At 64.5% G+C, this 16,833-nt stretch overlaps 3 protein-coding genes across 5 annotated transcripts in view; 1 reads left to right on the top strand and 2 right to left on the bottom strand.

The window, feature by feature from the left end:
- On the top strand, positions 1-1,194 carry CALML6 (calmodulin like 6). The gene is made up of 5 exons (XM_090271405.1): positions 1-18; positions 299-437; positions 576-746; positions 824-968; positions 1,047-1,194. The coding sequence occupies exons 1-5, from the start codon at positions 1-3 to the stop codon at positions 1,192-1,194; spliced, it is 621 nt and encodes a 206-aa protein (XP_090127531.1).
- Positions 1,195-1,743: 549 nt separating this feature from the next.
- TMEM52 (transmembrane protein 52) lies at positions 1,744-3,480 on the bottom strand. 3 transcript variants are annotated; one of them, XM_090268464.1, is made up of 5 exons: positions 3,353-3,480; positions 3,223-3,266; positions 3,058-3,117; positions 2,269-2,447; positions 1,744-2,165 (listed from the first exon to the last, which is right to left on the bottom strand). In XM_090268464.1, exons 1-5 carry the CDS (start codon positions 3,419-3,421, stop codon positions 1,990-1,992), a joined length of 528 nt encoding a protein of 175 aa, XP_090124590.1. In that variant the 5' UTR covers positions 3,422-3,480; the 3' UTR covers positions 1,744-1,989. The 3 variants fall into 3 exon arrangements, with proteins under 3 accessions (XP_090124590.1, XP_090124592.1, XP_090124593.1); XM_090268466.1 differs by having other exon boundaries at positions 3,058-3,099; positions 3,353-3,479; XM_090268467.1 differs by lacking the exon at positions 3,058-3,117.
- A 1,840-nt stretch (positions 3,481-5,320) lies between these two features.
- The window catches only part of CFAP74 (cilia and flagella associated protein 74), a 55,401-nt gene continuing 43,888 nt past the window's right edge, over positions 5,321-16,833 (bottom strand). The window contains exons 25-39 of the mRNA XM_090268468.1: positions 16,577-16,710; positions 11,661-11,937; positions 10,490-10,588; positions 9,590-9,745; positions 8,918-9,042; positions 8,625-8,734; positions 8,444-8,499; positions 8,221-8,340; positions 7,814-7,969; positions 6,973-7,102; positions 6,733-6,887; positions 6,487-6,619; positions 6,223-6,353; positions 5,906-6,040; positions 5,321-5,732 (exon numbers count right to left, since the gene is read on the bottom strand). Of these exons, the coding sequence (XP_090124594.1) occupies positions 5,631-5,732; positions 5,906-6,040; positions 6,223-6,353; positions 6,487-6,619; positions 6,733-6,887; positions 6,973-7,102; positions 7,814-7,969; positions 8,221-8,340; positions 8,444-8,499; positions 8,625-8,734; positions 8,918-9,042; positions 9,590-9,745; positions 10,490-10,588; positions 11,661-11,937; positions 16,577-16,710 (2,019 nt within the window). The 3' untranslated portion in view covers positions 5,321-5,630. The remainder of the gene's footprint in view (positions 5,733-5,905; positions 6,041-6,222; positions 6,354-6,486; positions 6,620-6,732; positions 6,888-6,972; positions 7,103-7,813; positions 7,970-8,220; positions 8,341-8,443; positions 8,500-8,624; positions 8,735-8,917; positions 9,043-9,589; positions 9,746-10,489; positions 10,589-11,660; positions 11,938-16,576; positions 16,711-16,833) is intronic.

Here is a 16,833-nt window from a genome sequence, read left to right on the forward strand (position 1 = left end):
ATGGCTGGGCCTGAAGCTGTACGGGTCTCTCTGGGAACCCGAGGAAGTGCAGCAAGGCTGGGCAGACGGGGCAGAGTGGGGCGGCTGGGGCTGAGCTGCCCTTTCCAGGAGCTGCCGTGGTGGTGGCCGGCAGACGTGGTCAGGTGCTGGACTGTGCCCCGAGCCATCTGTGTGCAGGCCTGGAGCCTTCATCCAGGCCTGGGTCAGGCTCCTCTACACGTTGGGCCAGGGTGTCCTTCACCTGGCCTCACAGTGTGTCCACTGCAGTGGCCTCCTTCCCCTCCTGCTGCTCCCTCAGGTGGCTGGCCTGCACCCCGGCCCCCGTGCGCCCCACATGGAGCCCACTTCGAGTGCCCTGCCCTTTCGGCTGCCTGGCAGAGCCCTGCTCATCCCTCAGGATCGCTGCTTGCTGCCCCTTGTCCTGGAGGTGGCTCCGGGCTGGGGGCCTCCTTTTTAAACCACGAGCTCTGAAGGGTGTCTTGTGCCACATGTCCTGCCTGGCGCCTCGAACCTCCCCTGGATGGAGGGCAGAGAGCCCCTGTGAGGCTGGCTGAAGTGTCCCCGTGTCCCTACAGAGCGCCTGACGGCCGAGCAGATCACAGAGCACAAGGGGGTCTTTGAGATGTTTGACGAGCAGGGCAGCGGGGAGGTGAAGACGGCCGAGCTGGAGCGGCTCATGGGCCTGCTGGGCATCAACCCCACCAACACTGAGCTGACCTCCACGGCCAAGGATGTGGACCGAGACAGTGAGCCCAAGAGAGGAGCCTGGGGGTGTCAGCCGTGGGAGCTGGAGGGGCCGCGTCCTGCCCCCTGCTCCCTGCGGACAAAGGCTTCTTCAACTGCGACAGCTTCCTGGCCCTGATGGGGATTTACTGGGAGAAGGCCCAGAACCGGGAGGGCGAGCTGCGGGCGGCATTCCAAGTCTTCGGCAAGGAGGGAAAGGGCTACATTGACTGGGGTACACTAAAGTAGGGCCGGGGCTTGGGGGCGGGCAAGGCAGGTGCCCCGCGGGCTGCCACTCATGGCGGGGGCTGGGGGTCCTGCAGGTATGTGCTCATGAACGCGGGCGAACCCCCCAATGAGGTGGAAGCTGAGCAGATGATGAAGGAGACAGATAAGGACAGGACCATCGACTACAAGGGTGAGTGGGCGACACGCCCTGCAAGCCCACAGCCGGGCTGGCCTAGCCGCTGACCTCTCCTGCTTTCAGTTTGTGGCCATGATGACCGGAGAGTCCTTCAAGCTGGAGCAGCTGCTTTGGCTGTGGGAGGCCTGCCCAGCTGAGGAGCCACTGCCTGCCACTGCCACCCGCCCCGCCCCGCCCCAGCGATGTGGCCAATGAACGCGCCGGCCAGACTCGCATGTGCACTTCACTGGTTTCAGCCTGGCAAAGATGTGGGTCTGGAGAAGGGAGAGGGTTTTCCAGAGTCACCCATGGCACACAGCCTGTCACTTCTGCTGTGATACCTGACACCACCCACAACAGCAGCCGGAAGGTGAGGCCCAGCCCAGGTCAAGCCCAAGCACTCACCCTGTCTGCCTGCACCGGGGGCGGCTGCCCGGGAGCCCCTCCAGGACCCCTGTCCTACAGGCGAAGACCAGTGAGATACAAATTTTATTGTCTCCGAAAAGCTGCGGAGCTTAGACCAGTGGGGCTCCCTGTGGCAACGGCCTGCTGGGGCGGGGCCGGGGGCCGGGGGCCGGGGCTAGACATAGCAACCTGCGTGTGTGTGTCTCCTTGGTGTCCACGGCAGCCAGGCCAGGGCTGCAGCCATGTGCTGGACACCTGGCCCTCCCCGGAGAAGGATGCTGAGGGGGGACTGGCGTCTCCTGCGAGTACCAGGTGGCTGGTGGCACTGGGAGCTCAGGAGACCTTCCCCAGCCCCTCCGAGGGGCACTAGGGCCACAGCTGGTGGTTTTGGGCTTTGAGGCTCAGCTCCTAGGTCTTGGAGGGGACTCTGGGCCTGAGGCCCCAGAAAGGGGCCTAGGCTACAGAGGGGTCGGCTCTTCCTTCCTGGGTTTGGCCATCTTGACTGCTTCGTCATAGGAGGGAGGCAGTTCGAGGGCGTAGAGGCTGTAGGCGGGAGGGGTCATGGAGTCGAGGTCCAGCTCCCCAAAAGGCAGAGGCAGCTGCATGCCCAGCGGGTGCTGCACAGAGCTGTAGGCTGCAGGGAACCAGACCGTGTTTGCAGGGACGGGTCTGGCCCTCCCTGCTCCCTCTCCCCCTGCAGGCAGGTGGGCCACCAGGCGGGGTGTGCAGGCACTCACAGGTCACAGTGCTGTGCACAGGGCTGTCGCTGTCCACGGGGATGAACGTCAGGTCGCAAGGCTGAGGCCTGGGAGGCAGGTGAGACTGGGCATGTGCCCGCTTCCGGAGGCAGCAGAACCGCACACAGCTGGCCGTGACCCCACACAGCAGCAGCAGGAGGACAGTGAGCAGGATGAGCCTGGGCGGGGTGGAGAAAGAGCCTACCGCTGGACAACCCCTGGCCGCCAGGGGCCTGCTCCTCAATGGCCCAACCGTGCAAGGCAGGAAAATGGACGGGGTGAAAGAAACCCAGAGATCGTCTCTCCAGGCAAGACACCTTCCCGGCCAGAGCCGGGCCTGAGGAGCTGGCCGGCCCTGGCCTCCTGGTGCTGGCCCTGGCTGTCTCTCCAGGCCTGGCCACAAGTGGCCTTGGGCTCACTCCCAGGACACACTGTCCTGGGCCGACTGCACAATCCTGTGCCCAGACCAATGACCATGTTCGCAGGGGGCTCGCTCAGGAGAGAGGAAAGAGGGAGTGGGGGGTGGGCAAGCAGGCAGGGAAGGGGAAGTCTGCCCAGAGCTGTGCGGGGCTGCGGCGGGACCCACGAGGAGAACGCCCCTGGGGCGAGGGGCGGGAGGCGGGGGTCACTGTCCAGGCTGCTGAGGGCCCGGCGCCTTACCGCCAGTGCGCGGGACAGGGACAGTGCCGGCCAGTCCCCAACCTTGGACCCAGGCTGCGGGGGGAAGCTGGTGGGCTGGGCCCCAGGGAGAACCGCCGGACCCGGCTCTGCGCTGCAGCCGCCACTTACCCCACGTGCCACAGGCTGCTCCAGCGGGCCTGGGGCGGGCACCTGCGGGGATGGCAGCACCTGGAGCGAGTGGCGCGCGGGTCCAGCCGACAGCCCCGCCCCCGCCTCCCCGAAGGGCGGGGCCAGGCCCCTACTCCCTCCCCGTCGTCTCCCCCTCCCACTTACTGGTCCGAGGGGTCGCAGCCGCCGTCCGAGAAACCCAGAGTCACCTGTGGGGACAGGGATGAGCTCGGGCTGGGGCGCGCCGAGTGCAGACCCGCCTTGCGGAACCCAAGCCGAGCGCCCTGCGACCCACCTGCGGCAGCGACAGGAGAGGCAGCAGCAGCCGCAGGAGGCCGCGGGCATCAGACACCCCGGAGGACATACTGGGCTCCGACCCGGAGCGCGAGCCCGGCAGTCCCGCCCGCCGCTTTATGGAGGCCCCGCCCAGTACAGCCCCGCCCCAAGCCACGTGACTCCGCCCTTGCCCCGCCCCCAGCGTCCATCCAGTGAGAACCGCTCCTTTAGGGACCCCAACCGCAGGCTCCACCCCTCAGAGGCCCCCGTCCCGTGGCCACGCCCCTCGAGGCCACGCCCCTGGGAGTCCCGCTGGGCCGGCCGGTGCGGTCCGCTCATCATCTCTGATCCTGGGTCTCGGGGTTTGGGGGACGGTCTCACCCTCGGCCCAGGCGCAAAGCCCTCAGCCGACTCTGCGTCGGGCTAGGAAACACTTGGCACACCCCGCGGTGCTCCAGGTAAAGGGCTGCGTGCGACAGGCGAGCCGCCGTGTGCTCGGTGCCTTGGTCTACGACACGTGCTTTGCAGGGCACGCGGGCTGGCGCGGCTCCAGGCCCTCGCTGCGTCCCGGGGCGCAGACCACTTTCCAGGAGCATTTTGCTCAAGCTGGGGGATGTGGCTGGCCTCTGCGGCTTCTGGGCCAGGAGTGCCCACTGCCCGCCCTGCCGGGGAACGCAGGAGGTCATTTCTCCCAAGAGGTCCCCTGGCTGCCAGCCCTCCTCCCACCAGGTGGGTGCTCTGTTAGGTTCTCTCTGCCCTCGGCTCCACCATCTGGGGACCAGGCTGGGGAGCAGCTCCCCTGCCTGTGTCTCCAGCGCAGCCAGCACACGCTCTACACGCCTCTCCCGCGGGTAGGGAAGCGCCCACCGTCTTGAGAGCAGGGCCTCCCGCAGTGACTCTCTCCTGCCTGGACCTGCCAGACACCTGCTGCTCCATCTCCGGCCCCTGCTGGGGCTCTGTCCCCAAGCTGCCTCGCACCTCCAGGCTGTGATGCAGCCCCTGGGGCGCCTCCAGCTGGGCTCTCCCTCCTCCCGCCCCGCCCGCCGCCTGGCCTTCCAGGCCCAGCAGCAAGTTCAGGCAGGACCTCGGCCACTCAGTGCCAGGGCCCCCTGGCAGGACAGCCAAGCCAGGCTTTAGAAGACAGCGGCCTGCCTCTCCTGGTCTCCCCCCAGGGAGGTGGTAGGAAAGGCCTGCAGGACCCCAGCTTGCCGCCGCCACCAGGTGAGGAGGCGGCTTCAGCTCTGGCTGGCCCACGCCAGTGAAGGGCAGGAAGGAACCTGGGCCTGCCCACCCAGTCCCGCAAAATGTTGCCCTGGGGTCACTGTCAGAGGTTCAAGGTTAGGGAGATGTCAGGCTTCCAGGGTGACGGGGGTGGCTCCAGGCAAGGCTGCAGTGTTCCTGGTGCGTGCTCGGGTGGGGGGGCTCAGCGGGCCTCAGAAGGCAGGGGCTGGGGTGTGGGCACCGTCCTGAACTCCCAGGAGCATCTCGTGGGCCTGTGGGGGCGGGAGGCAGGTGGGGGGTGGCTTCTATTATGAAGGGTCAGTTGTGCCTGAAAGTGGAGTTTGAATTCAGTTCAGAAAAGGGGAACCAAACTCACATGCTGGCCTCACCCCAGGCCCTGGCTGGCTGCGTCCCAACATTTGAGTACTCCTTGCTGGGGGTCACCTGGGATCCTGGGACTTGGGAGGAGCAGGGAGGGCAAAGGGCCCCCTTGGGCTTTGGAGTCTCCTTCCCCTTCTCCCTTCTGCTGGGCCTCTCCGGGTCTAGGCTGGTCTCACCTCCAGCCCTGCACCTGCCCTGCTCGCCGTCCCCCCTCCCTCCACAGTGCTCCAGGCACCGCCCCCAGGAGGCCCCTCAGAGTCTCCCAGAGAGAGCTCGTTGTTTTCTGGACTTTGGGGGTGGGCAGGAGACTGCCCCCCAGGGCTCTGTCCCCTCTCATGCTGTGCACACCCGTGAATGACTCGCTGTGGCCCACACAACATGCCAGCACCCAGAGCACCCAGTTTATTGACACACCTGTGGGAGCAGTTCTTCCCCCCCACTGGGCAGGTGCTGGTGGGGCTGGGGCTCCAAGGGGCTCAGGGGAGAGTGGGCTGCAAGGAGGGGGAGCTCTCGGACCCTGGGCTCACGGTCCAGGGTGTAGAAAGCTGCCGTGCAGGGGCTGGGTGCCTCGGCCACGTGGCCGCGGGATGCCCAGGTGCCAGGCCCGTGGTGCGTTGGCCTGGCCCGCTGACCAGGGAGGGCTTCCAGGGTGGGCAGGAGGGTCTGAGGGGCTCTGCAGAGAGGCTCCCATGACTTCAGGGGCTGGTTAGCACCTGGGCTACAAAGACGACCTTGTAGGTCTCCTTCACGTCCCCCCTGAGCTGCAGCAGGGCAGACACCAGGAGCGGGTGGTCGGGCTGCAATGGGAGGCGGGAGGGACAAGGGGGACACTCAGCCAGCTGCCACCACACCAGGCAGATCTGCTGTCTTGCTGCTGCACTGCCCCCCTCCCCCGCCCAGGGCCCATCCAAGGGCCCCTCCCTGGGGGGGGGGGCAGAGCAGCGTCCTGGGCACAGTCCGAAGCACGTACATCGAAGTCAGTGGGCGGCACCCAGGAGATGCTGATGGTCTTGGTCTGGCCGCGCTCCACAAAGCCCCGGGCTGGCTCGATGGTGAAGCCCTTGTGCTGCAGGGACCCGCTGCCGTCCAAGCTGAACTCGACGGTCTGTGGGTGCCAGAGCTGCTGGTGGCCAGGCCAGCTGGCTCCCAGGAGGCCGTGGGACGGGGGAGGGGTGCCCAGCCCCACCTGCCCTCACAGCCCACACCTATGAGCGGCAAGGCTGTGTGGGCTGGGGCTGCCAGGCAGGGAGGCAGGGAGGCAGGGGGCTGGGGCAGTGCTGTGGTCACCTTCTTTGGGGCCAGCTGGGTAGTCCGGATGCAGCCCACCTGCAGCTCGCGGGTGGCAGGTGGGGCTGGCGTGTCTGTGTCCAGCTGCAGGTAGTCCAGGGTCACCAGGATGAGCTTCGGCTCCTCAGCTTCTGGCGATGGAGGGCCCGGTTGGGGGCTGGTCGGGTGCAGCCGGCCATGGGAGTTTGGGACAGAGGGGTGCTGGTCCTCACGATGGCTCCGTGAGGGACCCTCAGGCTGCTGCCCGCCCCTCAGAGAGCTCACCCTCTCTGTGCTCTGGGTCGCAGATGGGGATCCCGGTCAGAGACTCCACCGGCACATCCAGGGGGTCTCCGCCCTCCACGAACATGATGTGCTCTCGGGCCGCCCCCTTCAGGAGGATCTGCTGGGAGACTTTCTGCGACAGGAGCACAGCAGCCTCGTGCTGCAACCCTGCACTGGGCCCTCCGCTGGCGACCCCCCCAGAGCTCAGAGCCCCCAGGCACGGGCCCTGGGCCGGCAGAGGCCCACCTTGTCGAAGAGCAAGACCTGCAGCCGGTCGGAGAAGTGCAGGCCCTCGTGGTCCGGGCTGAAAGTCACGGTGAAGCCCTGCGCCGCGCCGGGCTCCAGGACGCCTTCCACGGGGGCCACACTGAACACGCTCTGGCCGCTGTGGTTCTGCGTGCCTGCAGGGGGTGCCGTGGCGGTCCCTGTGCCCGTCCCCCACTGGACGCCCGCCCCGCAGCCCCCTCCGCCCGCCAGCCAGCTCACCCACAACCTCTGTCCTCTGAGCTGGCGACGCAAGGAACTGCGGCAGCTGCTGCTGGGCCTCGCGCCGGGTGCTGGAGAGGCTGTCCAGCCGCATGGAGAACTTGACGGGCAGTGAGGACTTGTTCTGCAGCTGCGGGTGGGGGTGGGGGGCTGCTGCGGGGTCTGGGGGGCTCTGCTTCCCTCTGCCGGCCATGTACCCAGCCTTAGTGGCCCTGCCTCAAGGGGGCAGCTTGAGGCGGCCTCTGTCAGAGCTCCCTGTGGAGCCGGGCCAGGCTCCACGGAACCAGCGTCCTGCCCGGCTTCTTCCCTGCCCTCCACCCTTCTCCCGAGAGCAGTGCCCCCTCAGTAAACAATTCCTGGACCCTTCTTCTGGGCTTTGCTGCCAGGACTGACCTAAGCCAGGCCAGGAAGCAGGTGTCCTGCAGGGGACTTGACCCTGAAGGCCAGCTTGCCCTTGGGACACAGGAGGGGTCACATGAGCCAGGCCTGCCCTCCCAGACCCCATAGGAGCCCCCAGCAGTGCAAACTCACGCGGGAGCCTGCACACTGCCCCGCCCCTGCCAAGTGGTGCCCGCACACAGCTCCTCCCCAGCCCAGAGGGGACGGCCCTGCAGAGACCGAGGCCGGAGGACCAGGAGCCCCGGGAAGCCAGCGCAGCTTAGAGCAGCAGGAACGGCTTTACAGCCTTCCCCGTGCCAGGGAGGGCAGGGGAGGCGGCAGCTGGGGGTGCGCGAGGCTAGCACCCCCACTGGCTCACTGACCAAGGCGGTGCGTGCCCTCCAGGGCGAAGCCCCTCCCACAAAGCCGGGACAGACCCCAGGGCCCCGGCGGGGAGCTTCACCTTGAAGCTGGAGGAGACAGACTCCCTGGCAACCACGTAGCCCATGTTGAGGACGTCCCCCTCAATGGAGCACGTGATCACGGATGCCACGCCGGTGCCCGTGAGGGTCAGGGAGAGGGTGCCTCTCTTGGTGGTGATGTCCAGTGTCTCCTGGGCCTGCAGACGTCACATGCCTTAGCGTGGAGCAGACACGTCAGGCACGTGGGGGAGCTGTGTCCTGGGAGAGGCCGGGGCACACTGTGCTGGAGCTGAGGCTGCTCTGATGTCCCCAGCTGCCGCCTGCTTGCCACGGAGAGCCAGGCCCAGGACAGGCGGGTCCCAAGGCCCAGTGGGTTACCTGCAGGCCTGCGCCCAGGGCGGGTGGGTGGGCGTGTGGTGTGGAGGGGGCGAGGTGGGCCGGGACTCACCACCATGCTCTCACGGGGAGAGAAGGACAGCACCAGGACGTGGGTGTCACCTGCAGGCAGCATGCTGACGGGGTTCAGCAGGACAAAGGGGCCGTGGGGGTTCAGGACAGAGAAGTCCAGCTGAGGCCCCACGTCAAGGAGAGGTGGGGAGGGCCAGGCCACAGCCCCTCACCTGCCCCCTCCCATCCCTATGCGCCCCCATGCTGGGCACGGGCAAGGATACAGCCAGGTCCTCCGAGCTGACGTTCTCAATGGAGACCTTCTTCATACCTCGGTGTCCTGAAACGGGCTGGGACTCAGGTCGCAGCCCCAGGCCTGAGTGGGCGTGGGAGCCCAGGTAGGTACTGGGGCTCTGGGTCCCTGTGGGTGGGATGTGAGGGGGACTGGGCCTAGTCAGGACTCACCTACAGCGATGTCACCGAAGCTGGCGATGGTCTTGCCTTGGTCGGATGTCACTATGATGGACGGTGCCACCGCTGGGCACCACAGCTCCAGGTACAGGGTGTTGTGGGGACTGCAGGTGGGTGGGGGGTGCTGAGGGCACCGTGCCTGTGCCCTGAGCCTGACCCCGGGCGCAGGACCCCCCCCCCCTGCCCCCCCCCCCGCGCCCTCACCCTTGGGCCCTGGATCTGGGTTGGTAGAAGGGGGACAGTGACTTCTCGGATGACCACACCCCACCCGTGCCAGAGCAGTGCACCTGAAGCTCAGGGGCTCCGTGCCTTTCCTGTCTTGGACGTCGCCACTGGCAACAACACAGGGGACCACAAACTTGTCAAACTTCCCCTCGAAAGATCTGGCCAGGGCGGCCCGGGCAACCTGGTCCTCGTAGCTGGAACGAAGGTGGCAAACTGCACCCGTGCCTGTCCCCCCGGGCTGTCCCGAGCCACTGGAGGCCCCGCCTCGCCCTCCGGGCCCACAGGGCCACATCCGCTCTCCGGGACGGTCCCAGTGCCTCCCGACCAGCTGACTCTCCAGCCTTCCCTGATTTCTGTGGGAGCTTCCCCCCACCCCAGCGTGCTGGTCAGGCACCCAACCAGAGAGACATATTTCTGGAGCCCACACGAGGGTCTGGGGCTGGCAGGTGACTCCAGGCCATCTGAGTTCTCGGGGCTCACTCTGTACACAGGTAGGCTGGGTCTGTGGGGGTCAGGGCGGAACGTCTCCCCCAGCCCGTGGAGGGAGGCTGTTCACAGGGACATGGGGCCAGAGGAACAGGGTGGGCACGTGCCCAGGAAGGGAGCCTGAGGGGCCTCGAGTTTCTGAAGTCAGCCCAGTCCTAGACCTCCAGGCACGGGGCTCAAAACATCTGTCTGGGCAGTCTGTGGGGCCCCTGCCCTATCGGAGGAGCCTGGGAGGGGCGGTGGGCAGCCTCCTCTTGCGCCCACCGGAACCTGGGGTCCTGCTTCTGCATCTCCGTGGCGAGGGAGGTGGAGGCCCGCAACGGGTGGTCTCGGTGCTGCAGCCGCTGCGTGGACAGGGACTGTCTCTGCAGGTCCCTCCTTGGGGTGGCCGTGTCCTTGCGGAACTGTGCAGGAAGAGGCCAGCTGCGGGGCCACCCAGGGCTCGGGCCTGGGGCCTGGGTGTGCAGGGAATGGGGCCCAAATCCCCAGGTGGCACCCTCAGGAAGGCTGGTGGCAGGGGCGGAGCAACGAGACACGGAGTGTCCAGGGGCAGATGGGGCTCAGGGTGGACCCTCTGGGCCTTAGCGCCAACTCCAGTGTCCGTCTTCATCGATAAGGAAACCGAGGCACAAGGAGGGCCAAGAGTCGGCCAGAACCAGGGTCTGCCAAGTGCGATCAACATAAAAACCCCGCGTGCTGGTGTGGGCGCAGCAGCCCGCCACACGCTGGGCAGCTCCGTGCGACCCTTCACTCCCTCGTGGGCAGGAGTCCACCTGCAGCACCTGCGGCAGCCTCCACGGGCCTGTGGGGCAGCCTGACCCCCAGGGCTGCCCCTGGGGAGGACAGTCCTTGCTCTCGAGGTCACAGTCTCAGGCCGGCTCCCGGCTCCGCTCAGGGTGGTCAGAGGCTGTGCCGAGGCCGCCTGGCTCCTCTGCTGCTTCCCCTGCTTCCCCGCGGTTGTCAACTCGGGACTGGGAGCCTCACCCGCTCCCAAGCCTCCCTCTGGGCGTCCACCCTGCCTGCTGATGCTCCCACCCTCTGGGGACTGCCTGGGGGAGGGGTCCGGCTGTTTGTCCCAGAGCCTTTGTTGTGCAGGAAGATGGAGGCCTCTCCCACGCCCACACCCTCCTCTCAGCGCCCCCACACACCAGTTTCATCTCCCCATCTCTAATCAGGGCCTGGAAGGCTTGCTGGCGTATCAGCTCGCCGGGCAGCACAGGCTGGAAGGCCACCTGGACCAGGCATCTCTGTGGGGAAAGAGCCCGAGGTCAGAGCTGGCCCTGGTGGTGGCCTTCCCACATCAGCACCTACTGCCCCAGCCCCCTGGATCCCCGAGGTCCTGCTGACACTGGTGGCATGTACCTCTCGGGGATTTCAGCTTAGCACGCCCCCTCCAGGAAGGCCTCCCTGACCACTCCCCTGGAAGTTGGGCTGGGCTGCAGGGCATGATTACCAAGCCCACTCTGCCCCTGCGAGTAGGGGTCCCGTGATGGAGGCCTGGACAACCCAGGTCCCGCCCACTGCCCACAAAGCGCAAGGGAGGAAGGAAACTCCATTTTCAGCCTTTGAGATTTGGGGTGATATCCTGCACCCTGACCCACCCAGCAGTCTTTCCCAAGCTCACTGTGGTCTCCCAGGGCCCCGTGTAGCAAAGGCTCCATGCATGTCAGGCAGGGCCTGGGGCGTGCACGGGGCATGTGAGGAGGAGAGAGCAGGGGAAGGAGGACAGGGAGAGGGGAACAGACAGGGAGACTGAGATGGGGAGGGAGGGGGCGGGAGGGGGCGGGGGACGCAGAAGTACAGCTGTCGTAACCCCCCTGGACACCATTACTTAAGCAGTATTTGCTAAATTTAATGAAATGTGTTTTAAATAATCCTATCATGAAAACCCAGTGCAGCCCTCCTTCCCCCACACCCTCTGTGCCCCTCTCATGTAGTCCTCTCAGCAGGCTGTCACCCCAACTTTGGAAGGTCAGGTATGAGGCTCAGAGAGGTTGTGATGGCCGGGGGCAGCCTCTTCCTGCTTTGTTGGGAAACGCGGGGGCAGGCACCCTGGATCAGTCCAGTGGACAGACACCCTGTGCTCCTCATGACCAGGCCTGTGTCCACCTGCTCTGAGGTCCAAGGACTGCACACCTCCCGAAGGCTTAGCCCCCTGCGCCCACCAGGTCCCTGCGGGGACAGTGCTGGCACCCCTGCCTCGGGCTGAGCCAGGTCCCTTCCCTGACGCAGAGGCCCCTGGCCTGCTGGGTCTCAGGAGTGGCAGAGCCACCCCCACATCCGCTGTGGCACCAGTCCTGCCCCGGCGCCCACACGCACCTTTCCTGGCAGCACGGTCCCCACCGAGGGCGAGATGGTGATGGGCGAGCCTGGGGGCAGCAGGAACTCGAAGGACGTGGGCCCCACGGGGCAGGGGTCCCCAGAGCCGATGCGGGGCACAGAGTGTGTCAGCGAGTTCATGCTCAGGTGGGAGTTGATGACGTACAGGGTGGCCACAGACATGTCGTACAAGGCAGTGGCTGCAAACTGGATCTGGTAGTGGGACAGCTCCAGGGGCGGGTGGACACCCACGGCCCGGCATGTCAGCTTGAAGCACCTGGAAGCGACCAGTGTGGGCAGGTGGCCTGAGTGCAGATGAAGCAGCACCCCTGGCCCCCACCGGTGGGGTGCCCAGGGCGGTGACGGCCGCTGTCGTCAACAGGACAAGCAAGCAAACAAAACACAAAGCCCTCACCTCCTCAGGGGCATGAAAACCACGAAACTGACCAACCGCCCTCTGTGCACAGGCCTTGGGGTGAGCGCACAGCAGCCGGGGCGGCCCGTCACCGCCCCCCCCCCCCCACGAGCCCCCGTCTCCACGGCGCCCTCTGCAGGACTGGAGCCTGGTCGCAGGCAGCGCTCAGCGCCGTCAAGGACCACGTCCATGGCCCCCACACTCGTCTGTCACCAAAATGCGTTCCCACGCTGAAGTATGTCAAAACAGGTTTCTAAAAATCCTCACCCACAGGTATGTTTACTGACTGGAGAGAGAGAGACAGCGACGTGAGAGGCACCCATCGTCGGTCGCCTGCTGTCACGCCCCAACTGAGGTGCGAACCCGCGGCCCGGGTGTGTGCCCTGACTGGCAATCAGACCTGCACCCCTTTGGTGTGTGGGGTGACGCTCCAACCAACGGAGCCACGCGGCACAGGCTGAAACATCACCGAGGTCAGTCTCAGTGCTCAATCAGCGGAAAGGCACAGATGTAACGGTCGTTACATTCAACAAGGGACCCCTTTCAGGAAGGCGGACGGAGCTGCTGTTCCCTGGTTGGTTCAGGTCGCTGTGGGGCCTCTCGGCCACGGCTTCATTCCTCAGACGGGGATCGGGATGCTCCCCAGCGTCACGCGACCCTGTGAACTCCTCTTCTCTATGTGCCAACCCCACGGGCAACACGCCCTCCCATGTTATTGTGGACAGAACGCCTCTGGCAACGCACTTAGGCCCTCCGCCACTTTGTCGCTGGCAGAGAACGGAAGCCACTGCCGGCCGGGGGCTGGCCCATGGAGCCTGGCCGCCTGCCCCATGGCCAGGAGGCAGCGGGCGCAGCGCAGGCCCTGGGCTCACCCACCGTTTGCTGTCCTCCCAGGACACCCTGCCAGTGCCACGCTTGCGGATAAAATGCTTGTCATCTCAGCGTGTATTTAAAATGTCTCCGTCCCCCGTGGGCCGCTGAGGGAAGACGTGCTCACTTGCCATCCGACCTCAGCGGTGACGGCAGGGGCCTGTCCTTCCCCGGTCAGCATGCCTCTGACCGCGCCTTCCTGCTCACTGGGCAGCTGACAGCTGACGACCGTGGCCCGAGGCCTGGGGGACGCACAGGCACAGCTCGGACGTGGGCCTGGCCGGCCCTGAGCCCCGCTCCGAACGCTCCCGAGTCCCCAGTGCCCATGCCCCGCCCCCAGGCGGCACCGAGCTGGTGGCAGCCAGGTTTCCCTGCTTTCTGTCCCTCGGGAGATTCGTGTATTGGTGTGATTTTTAGAAACGTGTTGAATAATTCATCTGCATTTCTCATTGTGGAAGCTTTTAAACTTTGGATTTGGTTTCCTTGGTAGCTGTTCAGCTCTTCAGGTTTTCTAATTTTCTCTTCTCTGGAAGGTTGTGTTTTTTGAGAAATTTGTCAGTTTCATCCAAATCATGACATTTCTGGTGTAAAGTGGTTCATAACATTCCCTTGTCTTGCCGACGCCTGTGGGGTCTGTAGTGATGTCCTGTCCCCTTCCCGAGATTGGTGACTTGTGAGTTCTCTTTTATCTTGACTGGTCTTGCTAGGAGTGCTGAATCTACTAATTTTACAGAAAAAGGCTTTTAGTTTGGTTGGTTTATTACTGAATGTTTGACTTTTGTTTCACTGATTTCCGCTCATTATGACATCTTTCCTTCTCCTTTGCTTGGGGTTCACTTGCTATGCTCTTTCCCTAACTTTAAAAAGACTTTCTTCATAATATTTACCTTTAGAGAGAGAGGAAGGGCCCCGAATGGCTCAGTGTCACCTGCAAATCGACAGGCCGTGGGTTCAGTTCCTGGTCGGGGCACAGGCCTGCGCTGCGGGCCAGGTCCCTGGTTGGGGGCGCACGGGAGAAACATCGACGGCTTGCTGCCCCCAACCCACACATGCCCAGGTGGGGACTGAACCCGCAATGACTGGTGACCCTTGGCTTTACAGGAAGGCCCCACCAATGGAGCCACTCAGGTCAAGGCCTAAGTTTTGAAAGGAAAGGCCAGATCACTGACTCTGCACTCTCCTCCTTGTGCGCATCTGGAGCTGGGAATTCCCGCTAAGCGCTGCTTCTGATGAGCCCCAGGCCTTCACACAGCACGTCCAAATCGAGCTCTTAGATGTGCCAACATGGGTCAGTTACAGAAACACGAAGTTGGGGGGCGACGTAAAAACAAAACGTAGATCAGCACGTGGAGTACGGCACCACCAAGGGGGGGGCCCTGGTGTGAGCGCGGAAGCCCCACAACCCGCTGGGAACCCCTCCGGCCCGGCACTGACTGCAGTCGGGGGGCAGACGGAGACGTGCGCACGCGCTGAAGGGGGCGCGCTAGAGCCACACACCGGGCCCTCCCGCGAGCCCGAACCAACTGCACAGAAGGAAGAGCACAGAAGATCCAGGTCACACAAACCACGAGCAGGCTTTTAGACGAAAGAGAACACGGAGCAGATCACGGTCGTCAGACAGCACGACCTGCCGAGCGGCTGCGCCAAGGGGCGACGCTGTGACGTGATAACCCGTTGTCGCCAAGACAACCGATGAAGCTGGCGGATGTGGGAGCGACGTGGCACGCAGAGCGAGGTGCTGAGACCCCGGGAAGGAGGTGCTGGCAGAAGTAGCTTAGAGACGAAGATGGGACCAGGAGGGACCCAGGGGCAAGGGACGCGGGGGATCATCCCCTGAGAGCCGGCAGGTGACAGGGAAAAAGCCCAGGAGTGAGATGCGCAGGGAGGAGAAGGTGCCAGCAGGGAAGCCACAGAGAAGGCCCCCGGCCGGCTCACAGCAAGAAGCCCAGAGGCAGCACCGCCGCACGCGCATTAGAGACACAGTCCAAAGGAAATGTCCTGAAATAAAAAGCTCGGCACACACTGTGCACTGAGGAAACACATCCAGAGCGATCAACACCACGGTGTGGTTTTGTAAACCCTGGGATCTTAAACGAGAACTCGGCCTCTCAGGCGCCCAGGAAAGAGAAACCCCGGCTGCTCCCAGACGTCCGCCGACACAGGTTTCTTTTTAGATTGATTTTTAAAAACCCTTGCCCAAAGATACATTTGTTGATTTGAGAGGGGGAGAGGGAGGCACAGGGAGGGGAGGGAGAGAGATACACCCCAACTGGTTGCCTCCTGTACACGCCCTGACCAGGAATTGAACCCACAACCTTTAGGTGCACGGGACAACACTCCAACCAACCAAGCCACACGGGTGAGGTTTCACAGACACGTTTTATCCCACAAGACAGCAGACAGTTAACAGTTTAAAGGCTGCAGGTAAACGGTGGCTGACGTAAGAAATGAGGGATACAGTGTCTAGCACAGTCCCAGAGAAGTCTTTTCAACAACGACACCGCACACCTTAGGCAAGATCTAACCAAGAGGAAAGGCTGACTCACACGCCTGGCCAGAGCAAGGCCTGGTCTACAGGCAGAGGGGCTGGCGGGACCCCCTCAGGGCTGCCCAGGGCCTCAGCCAGGACCCCAGCCAGGACCCCAGAGCAACTCAGGCTGGAGCCTGGTGGGGACAGGACGAGAGGAGGGGAGAGAGCCGGGGGCCAGGCAGCGAGGCTCAGTGAGAAGCCCTGGCATGAGTCTGGGTGCCCACACGGGGGGCTCCAGGACAGCCCTCGCTGGCCAACAGCCGCAGGCAGCAACCAGCGCTGGTCCCCAACCCGACCGCCCTCTGTGCCTGCTCCATGCCCCGTCTCCACCTGGGGGGCTCCGAGAGGGCCCCGGTTACACAGCGTGTGTCAGCAGCAGGGCCCATGCGTGGGTACCCCGAGTGCAGAGGGCGCTCTGCACACCACGTGCACACCCATTCCTCCCCACTCACACGTGGGCTCATCGCACTCACACACCAGCACACGTGTATGTTCACAGCACCCTGTGTGCACACACATGACAACCATACATGCACACCCACACACATACCCACACTGAAAGGAACTCTCATGTACGGCCACATGCAATGCACATGTGAACACACACACCCCCACACGCCCACACTAAAGAGAACTCACATGTGGCACAAGCATGGACTCACATGTCGAGTGCGTGCTCACATGCATGCACATCCAGACTCAAACTTGCATGTCTGTTCCTATGCACTCACACACAGGTGCACCCACAAACCTGCATGTACATGCTCCCACACATGCACAGTGCCCATACAACGCGTGCACACACACACATGCTCACATGAGCTCATGGGCGCACTCACGAACGTGTCTGCATGTGCATGCACGGCACACATATGTACACACATCCACACATGCACTCACACCGTGTGCGCGCTGATATGCGCGCACATACACTGCTCGCAGTACTCGCACACATGTGGGCTCACACACACCCTTCCCACTCTCACACCCGGGGCTGAGCGGGCCCAGCCTGCAAGGCCCACAGGCCCCGGCGCCTGTACCGGGTCGGGGAGCCCGCCACCGGCGCACCGCCCCCCGGCGCCCCCCCACCCCCGGGCTCACCGGCCGATCCCTGACTTGCAGACCAGCTCGAAGCTGTACCCCTTGGCTCTGCTGGGCTGGAAGGTCAGGTCGAGCTCCAGCGTCTCCAGCGGCAGGATTGTCCCAAAGCCGTCGTTGGGCTGGACGTCCACACACTGCGCACGGAAAACCACCGGCGCCAAGGTGAGAGTGCGGCCGTCTGCGGGGAGCATCGTGGGGGCCGCAGGGACACACATGGCTGGGGCGTGGCGGAGGGTGATGTGCATGTTAGTGTGTGT

The sequence above is a fragment of the Furipterus horrens genome, unplaced genomic scaffold (genome assembly GCF_987537825.1).
Source record: "Furipterus horrens unplaced genomic scaffold, mFurHor1.1.pri manual_scaffold_3, whole genome shotgun sequence".
In the NCBI taxonomy this organism is placed as follows: Eukaryota; Metazoa; Chordata; class Mammalia; order Chiroptera; family Furipteridae; genus Furipterus; species Furipterus horrens.

What these genes read in the sequence shown, in the direction of transcription:
- TMEM52 (XM_090268464.1), bottom strand. Translation starts at nt 3,421, where the DNA reads ATGTCCTCCGGGGTGTCTGATGCCCGCGGCCTCCTGCGGCTGCTGCTG. An exon ending in CTCTCCTGTCGCTGCCGCAG is followed by an intron (nt 3,267 to 3,352) that starts GTGGGTCGCAGG and finishes CTGTCCCCACAG; the next exon opens with GTGACTCTGGGTTTCTCGGA. An exon ending in TGTGCACAGCACTGTGACCT is followed by an intron (nt 2,166 to 2,268) that starts GTGAGTGCCTGC and finishes GGTTCCCTGCAG; the next exon opens with CCTACAGCTCTGTGCAGCAC.
- CALML6 (XM_090271405.1), top strand. An exon ending in TGTCCTGGAGGTGGCTCCGG is followed by an intron (nt 438 to 575) that starts GCTGGGGGCCTC and finishes GTGTCCCTACAG; the next exon opens with AGCGCCTGACGGCCGAGCAG. An exon ending in ATTGACTGGGGTACACTAAA is followed by an intron (nt 969 to 1,046) that starts GTAGGGCCGGGG and finishes GGGGTCCTGCAG; the next exon opens with GTATGTGCTCATGAACGCGG.